This window comes from Heteronotia binoei, chromosome 21 (assembly GCF_032191835.1).
Source record: "Heteronotia binoei isolate CCM8104 ecotype False Entrance Well chromosome 21, APGP_CSIRO_Hbin_v1, whole genome shotgun sequence".
Taxonomy (NCBI): domain Eukaryota; kingdom Metazoa; phylum Chordata; class Lepidosauria; order Squamata; family Gekkonidae; genus Heteronotia; species Heteronotia binoei.
Genome location: NC_083243.1, coordinates 16,469,783 through 16,479,418, shown reverse-complemented (window position 1 = coordinate 16,479,418; position 9,636 = coordinate 16,469,783). Strand labels below are relative to the sequence as shown.

At 46.7% G+C, this 9,636-nt stretch overlaps 1 protein-coding gene across 1 annotated transcript in view; it reads left to right on the top strand.

Annotated features, from left to right (window-relative positions):
• The window catches only part of LOC132589006 (homeobox protein six1-like), a 50,117-nt gene extending 46,595 nt beyond the window's left edge, over positions 1-3,522 (top strand). The window contains 1 exon segment of the mRNA XM_060261518.1: positions 3,412-3,522. Within this exon segment, the coding sequence (XP_060117501.1) occupies positions 3,412-3,522 (111 nt within the window).
• Positions 3,523-9,636: the final 6,114 nt, after the last annotated feature.

The window sequence follows — 9,636 nt, the reverse complement described above, 5'->3', positions numbered from 1 at the left end:
TGGGTTTAAGTTCTCCATAATGTTTAGCCTGGGTTTAAGTTCTCCATAATTTTTAGCCTGGGTTTAAGTTCTCCATAATGTTTAGTCTGGGTTTATATCCTCCATAATGTTTAGCCTGGGTTTATGTCCTCCATAATTTTTAGCCTGGGTTTAAGTTCTCCATAATTTTTAGCCTGGGTTTAAGTTCTCCATAATGTTTAGCCTGGGTGTATATCCTCCATAATGTTTAGCCTGGGTGTATATCCTCTATAATTTGTAGCCTGGGTTTACGTTCTCCATAATGTTTAGCCTGGGTTTATGTCCTCCATAATTTTTAGCCTGGGTTTATGTCCTCCATAATTTTTAGCCTGGGTTTATGTTCTCCATAATGTTTAGCCTGGGTATGAGTCCTCCATAATTTTTAGCCTGGCTTTATGTCCTCCATAATGTTTAGCCTCGGTTTGAGTCCTCCATAATTTTTAGCCTGCGTTTAAGTCCTCCATAATGTTTAGCCTGGGTTTATGTCCTCCATAATTTTTAGCTTGGGTTTATGTCCTCCATAAAGTTTAGCCTGGGTTTAAGATCTCCATAATGCTTAGCCTGGGTTTATGTCCTCCATAGTTTTTAGCCTGGGTTTATATCTTCCATAATATTTAGCCTGGGTTTAAGTTCTCCATAATTTTTAGCCTGGGTTTAAGTTCTCCATAATTTTTAGCCTGGGTTTAAGTTCTCCATAATGTTTAGCCTGGGTTTAAGTTCTCCATAATTTTTAGCCTGGGTTTAAGTTCTCCATAATGTTTAGCCTGGGTTTATATCCTCCATAATGTTTAGCCTGGGTTTATATCCTCCATAATTTTTTAGCCTGGGTTTAAGTTCTCCATAATGTTTAGCCTGGGTTTATATCCTCCATAATGTTTAGCCTGGGTTTATATCCTCCATAATTTTTAGCCTGGGTTTAAGTTCTCCATAATGTTTAGCCTGGGTTTAAGTTCTCCATAATTTTTAGCCTGGGTTTAAGTTCTCCATAATGTTTAGTCTGGGTTTATATCCTCCATAATGTTTAGCCTGGGTTTATATCCTCCATAATTTTTAGCCTGGGTTTAAGTTCTCCATAATGTTTAGCCTGGGTTTACGTTCTCCATAATGTTTAGCCTGGGTTTATGTCCTCCATAATTTTTAGCCTGGGTTTAAGTTCTCCATAATTTTTAGCCTGGGTTTAAGTTCTCCATAATGTTTAGCCTGGGTGTATATCCTCCATAATGTTTAGCCTGGGTGTATATCCTCTATAATTTTTAGCCTGGGTTTAAGTTCTCCATAATGTTTAGCCTGGGTTTATGTCCTCCATAATTTTTAGCCTGGGTTTAAGTTCTCCATAATTTTTAGCCTGGGTTTATGTCCTCCATAATTTTTAGCCTGGGTTTATGTTCTCCATAATGTTTAGCCTGGGTTTAAGTTCTCCATAATGTTTAGCCTGGGTTTAAGTCCTCCATAATGTTTAGCCTGGGTTTATGTCCTCCATAATATTTAGCCCGGGTTTATGTCCTCGCCATGCTGTATATATCTCTAGCTGACAAGGGCAGATACAATCGCGTGCCTCTTCGCATCGCGCTCTCTCTCCGCCCTTAGAACCACAAGCCTGGATGTAAGAATAGATGGAGCTACCCTCTAACCGAAGCCCGGAAAGGGATCTCCAAAGCTGACAGGTTGCCCTTTGCTTCGTAGGCTAATACCCAGGTAAGGGGAGGTGAATCTCGAAGGCGGGCGGGCTATTAAGCAGGAGGGATAAAGTCGCTAGTTTTCGTTTCATCCGGGCGGGATCCGGCTCATAAGGCTGCGTTCACGCTCCACTGAATAATGTATTTTGCAATTGGATTTTTTTACTGCGCAAGAATAGCAAAAAAAAAAAAAAAAAAATTCAGTTGCAAAATGCACCGTTCCCACTCCCCCCAGCACCTTATGCCTCTGTTATGCTGAACATTACCAGCTTATATGCGGTCTACTTGTTGCCAATGATGTGGATCATGGTTTTATTGTCATGGTGAGATCATCTAGTTTGGATGCAGTTTCTTGGATGTTTTGTAAGGTTTCTTCATATTGCAAGCCGCCCAGAGCCCGCTTGCGGGATAAGGCGGGGTAGAAATCGAAACATTAAGTGCAATTAAAATTAAATTCTTTGATGGAGTGTGAAGGCACCGCTAGTACCCCGGCCCTGCCCTGACCCCGTATTTTCCTCCCAAATTGAAACTGAACGGGATTTAAACTGTCTTGAGTTAAACGCCTGCTACTGGATGACGGTTCAGGTCTAATTTTAATCGAGCTTTGGTAGAATTCCGTCTCAGTTCGCTTGGCTCGCAGTTGGATTCCACAAACGGGCTTCCTCGGGGGTCGGCGTAACAGTACCAAGTGTGTGCGGGGCGGGGGGGGGGAGAGTTAGAATCTGTCTGCAGCTCCGTTTGTCGAAGAACAGAGATGAAAGACTTGCAGGGGTCGTCCTGGCCTTCGTTCGTAGGTATAGAACCCCGGGGAAGCGTCCGGATTCCAAATATCCGCAAGACGGACCTCTAAATCTAATTCAAGATCCTTCTATCTTGGAAAGGTTTCATTTTGCAGCGGTTGCTGTTGTTGTTGTTAGCCATTTTGGTGTAGCGGTGAAGCGTGCAGACTTTTAACTGGGAGAACCGGGTTTGATTTTCCATCCCTCCGCTTGCAGCTGCTGGAATGGCCTTGGGTCAGCCATAGCTCTGGCAGGAGTTGTCCTTGAAAGGGCAGCTTCTGTCAGAGCTCTCTCAGCCCCACTTACCTCGCAGGGTGTCTGTTGCGGGGAGGAAGATAAAGGAGATTGTGAGTCGCTCTGCGATTCGGAGTGGAGGGGGGAATATAAATTCAATTACTACTTCTTCTTCTTCTTCTTCTTCTTCTTCTTCTTCTTCTTCTTCTTCTTCTTCTTCTTCTTCTTCTTCTTCTTCTTCTTCTTCTTCTTCTTCTTCTTCTCCTCCTCCTCCTCCTCCTCCTCCTCCTCCTCCTCCTCCTCCTCCTCCTCCTCCTTATTATTATCCCCCCCCTAATCCGCCTGCCGGTTCTTGCGCATTTGAGAGGGAAACGCCATTACAACCGTCCCTTCCACCCTCCATTTGTTCTTTATTCTCTGCCTCGGAACGTGGCGTTGTGTTCCCAAGCGGGCTGTTGCATGCCCATTGCCCAGTCCTGAAACCACGCTCGTTCGAACGCCCTGCAAAGCTACAAACAGCACACAGATTTTTGGGGGGGGGGGGCGGATGGAGGGAGGGGGGAAAGGGAGCTTCCGCCGAGAACCAGACAGGGAAAAGACGAGCTTGCCTGGAAAGCGAAGAACCCAGCTCGGAAGAGAGGAGAGCGTGCGCCCCGAGCCATTGAGAGACGCCTTAATTAGCACCCGTGACCTATTTTCTCCAGGAGGCGAGTAAGGCGGAGCCCCTTTGTGTCGGAGAGCGCGAGGATGCAAGCCGGTTGAGCCCGGAGGATTCAATCCTCTTCGACTCCAAGAGACTGAGGCCCTTGGTGTAGTGGTGAAGTGCGCGGACTCTTATCTGGGAGAACCGCCTTTGATTCCCCCACTCCTCCACTTGCAGTTGCTGGAATGGCCTTGGGTCAACCAGAGCTCTGGCAGAGGTTGTCCTTGAAAGGGCAGGAAATATACTGGGTCCGATGCATTGGTAGATCACAGACTACTTTATTGGTACTCAGTACATAACAGGGCAGCTTCTGGGAGAGCTCTCTCAGCGCCACCCACCTCACAGAGTCCTTTTATGGGGGAGTGTTGGAATACAAGCTATGCACATTCCAGCCATTATAGAGTTAACTGTTTGTTTACCCGAAAGAGGAAATGATGTATTGTAACCTAAACCCCAATTGAGAGCGGAATCTTTACCCGCGAAAGATGTACGGTAAGTACAACATTGGTCAGAAAGGATGTTAGGTGTGAAATGCTTTGATCTTGTATGCAAACTGAATTGCGGCTCTCCTTCCTGGCGAAATGCTCTTTGGGAAGAAGAACGGTTAGACAAAGGGGTTGTTATAATGTAGCCATGTAGAGGCCGGACATAGTTAGACTAGCTGGTACGCTAAATTGCTCTTCTTCTTTTTTGCTTTTTATGCTAAATTGCTCTGCTAAATTGTTCTTCTTTTTTATCCCAAGTACCCTATCCTGAGGTTTTCTAGAAAACTTTATTTCTTTTGATACGCTTAAGCCTCGACTCCAATTATTGCCACTACAAGCCTCTGAATTTAACGTGTATTTCCTATCAGGGAGAAAGGTAAAGGAAATTGTAGTCAGCTCTGAGACTCTGAGATTCAGAGTATAGGGCAGGGTATAAATCCAATATCATCATCATCATCATTATCATCATCATCATCATCATCATCATCATCATATTGGATTTATATCCCGCCCTCCACTCCGAGGAGTCTCAAAGCGGCTCACAATCTCCTTTACCTTCCTCCCCCACAACAGACACCCTGTGAGGTAGATGAAGATTTTGGATTTATATCCCGCCCTCCACTCCAAAGAGTCTCAGAGCGGCTCACAATCTCCTTTACCTTCCTCCCCCACAACAGACACCCTGTGAGGTGGGTGGGGCTGGAGAGGGCTCTCACAGCAGCTGCCCTTTCAAGGACAACCTCTGCCAGAGCTATGGCTGACCCAAGGCCATTCCAGCAGGTGCAAGTGGAGGAGTGGGGAATCAAACCCGGTTGTCTCAGATAAGAGTCCGCACACTTAACTGCTACACCAAACCCGGTTTTGTGTGCTCTGAGCACACTTCATCAGACAATAGTAAGGAATGGCAAGCAGTCCTAAATATAGAGAAAGTGGACTGTGCGTTAGTATGTAGAGTCATGGAAATGTTTTTTTTTAGCAGATTAAAAGAATCCTGAGTTGGGGTCTGGTGTTTGCTAGTTAGTGTTAACTGGGCTGAAACAGCAACAAAAGGCGATACAAAGCCGATTGATGTCTATGTACTAAACCCATTAGTTATCCTTTATGTCACTTTTTGTTGTTGGTTCAACTCTGTTAACACTAACTAACAAACACTAGACCCCATGATTCTTTTAATCTGCTGAACAACATTTTCATGACTCTACATACCAACTCACTGCCCACTTCCTCTGTTTTTAGGACTGCTTGCCACTCCCTACTGTTGTCTGATGAAGTGTGCTCAGAGCACACAAAAGCTTACATTCTGAATATAACTTTGTTGGTCTCAAAGGTGCAACTTGACTCCTGCTTTGTTCTACTGCTTCAGACCAACACAGCTGCCCACCTGGACCTGCTTTCAAATATGTAGAGCTAAGCGTAGTTTGTAAAAAACGTTTCCTTCCTAGGAGTTTGATTCAGGAAACATTCCCCCACCCATCCCTTTCACTCTGTGAATGTTTTGGTTAAAAAAAAAATAGGAAAGAGAATTCTCCAAGAATTTTGAAAGCTCCTTGGTAGACTGGGACTCCAGGCCTCTTCTGGAAGTAGATGGACTATTTAAACAGAGAGCTGAGTGGATTTTAAAAATCGGGTTTGGTTTTCATCCGTGGTAAACTTGCTTAAAACTGGGAAGACTGGCCGTCTTCTGAAAAAGGAGCTGGAGCAAACAGCCACGTCGAATGGAAACAACGTTCCCCACCCCCCCCTGCCCCACTTCTGATAACACCTGTCAGAAATGCATCACTTATTTTATATTATAAAAACTAGAAACTGGTGCTTTCGGTACCAAATTATACGATTGTGCCCAGTGATTTGTTTTAGAATGGACAGTTGCAAAAAAATCGGTGTCTAGACAAGGCCTAGCTCCCTGTGTTTTAATTAACAGCAACCACCCTTTGTTCTAAGACGAGTTGTCAACTGTAATTCTGAGCCTGGGCACATAAAGAGAAGTTGACGATAACAGTGATGGAAACAACAGCAGCAATCAGGGGTGGAATTCCAGCAGAAGGAGCTCCTTTGCATATTAGGGGAGGGATTAGGGATTGCCACATTAGGGGAGGGATGGTGGCTCAGTGGTAGAGCATCTGCTTGGTAAGCAGAAGGTCCAAGATTCAATCCCCGGCATCTCCAACTAAAAGGGTCCAGGCAAATAGGTGTGAAAAGCCTCAGCTTGAGACCCTGGAGAGCCGCTGCCAGTCTGAGTAGACAATACTGACTTTGATGGACCGAGGGTCTGATTCAGTAGAAGGCAGCTTCATATGTATGTATGTATGTACCCCTGATGTAGCCAATCCACCAAGAGCTTACAAAAAAGAGCCTTGTAAGATGCTGGAATTCCACCCCTGGCAACAATCGCTAGATACGAGCGAGACCAGTTGCGCCTTAGAAGCCAGCAAGATTTGGAGGTATCAGCTTTCAAAAGTCAAAGCTCTGTTCTTCCTATCTGACCAAGGGAGTTTTTACTCTTGAAAGCTTATACTCTGAAACTCAGGTTAGGATCTAAGGTGCTTCTGGATTCAAATCTACCTGTTTGACTCAAACCAACATGGCTAGCCTCTGAAACAAACGTAATTTAAAAAAGAGAAATGTATGCTGTGCATTTCAATTGTTCAAAGTACATCACGGATCTCTCTACGCAGGGCTTTTTTTTTTTACAGAAAAAGTCCCGCAGGAACTTATTTGAATATTAGGCCACACCCCCTGACATCACCATTGCTTTGCACGGGGCTTTTTTTGTAGAAAAAGCCCAGCAGGAACTCATTTGCAGTTTAGGCCACACCCCCTGACACCAAGATAGCTGTAACTGCGTTCCTGTGTGTTCCTGCTCAAAAAAAGGCCATGGCTGTACACAATTGTTTTGTGTAAGACAGTGTAGGCATAAGAAGAAGAAAACAAGAAGAGATTGGATTTCCGTGGCGCAGAGAGGTAAAGCTGCAGTACTGCAGACCTGGCCTCTGCTCATGACCTGAGTTTGATCCCAGCAGAAGATGGGTTCAGGTAGCTGGCTCAAGGTTGACTCAGCCTTCCATCCTCCCGAGGTCGGTCAAATGAGTCCCCAGCTTGCTGGGGGGGAAGTGTAGATGACTGGGGAAGGCAATGGCAAACCACCCCGTAAAAAGTCTGCCATGAAAACATCGTGATGTGATGTCACCCCAGAGTCGGAAACGACTGGTGCTTGCACGGAAACGACTGGTGCTTGCACAAGGGACTACCTTTACCTTTTTGACTTCACTCCCTGAAAGAGTCTCAGAGCATCTTACAATCGCTTTCCTTTTCCTTTCCCCAGAACAGACACCCTGTGAGGCAGGTGGGGCTGAGAAGAAGAGATTGGATTTATACCCCGCCCTTCGCTATCTAAAGGAATCTCAGAGCGGTTTACAAATCTCCTTCCCCTCCCCTGTGAGGTAGATGGGGCTGATAGAGTTCTGAGAGAACAGCTCCGAGAGGACATGTGGCTGACTCAAGGTCACTCCAAAAGCTGCATGCAGAGGAGTGGGGAATCAAACCCCATTCTCCCAGATAAGAGTCTGTGCAGTTAACTAGGGCTGGATCTGGGGGGGGGGGGGGGGAGAAGGGGGGTGCTTGCCCCAGGTGCAGACAGTGTGGGGGGATGCACCAAATTGGGTATGGAGTCCACTGTGTTCTATGGGACCATAAGATAGAATGACCCATAAGGGGGTGCCATTTTTTAATTTTGCCCCTCCTCAAAAAATATGTAGATCCGGTCCTGCAGTTAACCAAACTGGCTAAAAATAGTACAGAAGCCATGTTGGATCAGGCCAATGGCCTATCCAGTACAGCAGGGGTGGCCAACGGTAGCTCTCCAGATGTTTTTTTGCCTACAACTCCCATCAGCCCCAGTCAGCATGGCCAATGGCTGGGGCTGATGGGAGTTGTAGGCAAAAAAAATCTGGAGAGCTACTGTTGGCCTACCCTGCAGTACAGCACTCTCTGTCATACAGCGGCCAAAAACCCAGGTGCCATTAGGAGGTCCACCAGCAGGGCCAGAACTCCAGAAGTCCTCCCACTGTTGCCCACCAAGAAGACAGAGCATCACTGCCCCAGACAAAGTAGGAATCCAGTAGCACCTTTAAAACCAACACAGTTTTATTCAGAGCGTAAGCCTTTGCATGCATGCCTACTTCGTCAGACGATGAAATGGGGTACAGTGAGCAGAGCTACATATAGCTGGTGGGCAGGGGTTAAGCATGCAGAGTGGTGCAAAGTTAGGACCCAATGGCAAAATAGTGGAATTACCAAATTGAAAGGACATTTGGTTTGGATAGCATTTGCATGGGAAACCAATAAAACAGGAACGTGTCAGAATGGGAGAAGGTTGCCCTAGACCGGGGATGGCTGAACCACGTGTGGCTCAGGAGCCACGTGTGGCTCATTCACATTTATTGTGTGGCTCTTCAAGCCCCCACTGCCCTGTCAACTGGCGTGGAGAAGGCATTTCTATCTTTAAATCACTTTGCCAAGCCAAGCCAGCCGACGGCTCGGAGAATGCATTTGAAGTTAAAGTTGCTTCTTTCCTCTTCCCTCCCGTCTATTGGCTTTCAATCCTCCCTGTCTTGCAGCTCTCAAATGTCTGACATTCATGCCTTGCAGCTCTCAAACCTCTGGTGTTTATTCTGTGTGGCTCTTATGTTAAGCGGGTTTGGCCATCCCTGCTCTAGACCAGTGGTCCCTAACCTTTTTGGGGACCAGTTTTGTGGAAGATCATTTTTCTGCAGACCGGCAGGGAGGGGGAGGGGTGATGCTTTTGGGATGATACAATTGTGCACTTTATTTTGGCATGGTGGTTAAGTGTGCAGACTCTAATCTGGGAGAACTGGGTTTGATTCTCCAGTCCTCCACTTGCTGCTGCTGGAATGGCCTTGGGTCAGCCATAGCAATTGCAGAGCTGTTCTTGAAAGTGCAGCTTCCGGGAGAGCTCCTTCAATTCCACCCACCTCACAAGGAGATCTGCAAGAGCTTATGGCTGACCCAAGGCCATTCCAGCAGGTGCAAGCGAAGGAGCAGGGAATCAAACCCGGTTCTCTCAGATAAGAGTCTGCACACTTAACCACCACACCAAACTGGCTCTCATTTGGCCAAAGATTACATCGTAATCTTAAAAGCATTATCGCTTTACTTGATTTATGGCCATCAGACGGGTGCAGTCATTGCGAGAGAGACAATAAAAGAAGCCTAAGAAATATTCTTTAAATGCATAGTTTCTCTCTCCCCCCCCCCACCCCGTAATGTATCCAAGACAGGGCCAGATTAAACCCTTTTGAGGCTCCTAGGCAGTCAAAATCTTGGGGTGGGGGCCCTCACAAATTATCTCAGAGTTGGAGCGCCCACCCCACCGCCTGCGGCCCCCACTGCAGCCTGCAGGCCCCTTCTCAAAAGCCCCTTTGACAAAGCTGCGGGGAAGAGGCAGAGAGAGGCAAACTTGGCGACGACGCCAGCAGCAGCCGCACCAGGCAAGTCGGGCAAAGAATGGCTCAGTTGCTGGCTGCATGCGCAGGCTGGGAGGTCCTGTAATCAAGGGGAAACCGGGGAGAGGGGAAAGCTGACCCGGGGTCCCTAAAGGCATGGGGCCCATAGGTCAGTGCCCGCTTGGCCTAATTGTTAATCCAGCCTTGATCCAAACGCACTATCCCACTGGACACTGTTGGAACTCGTGTCCCATCCCATCAAGAAATCCAAAAAGGCAT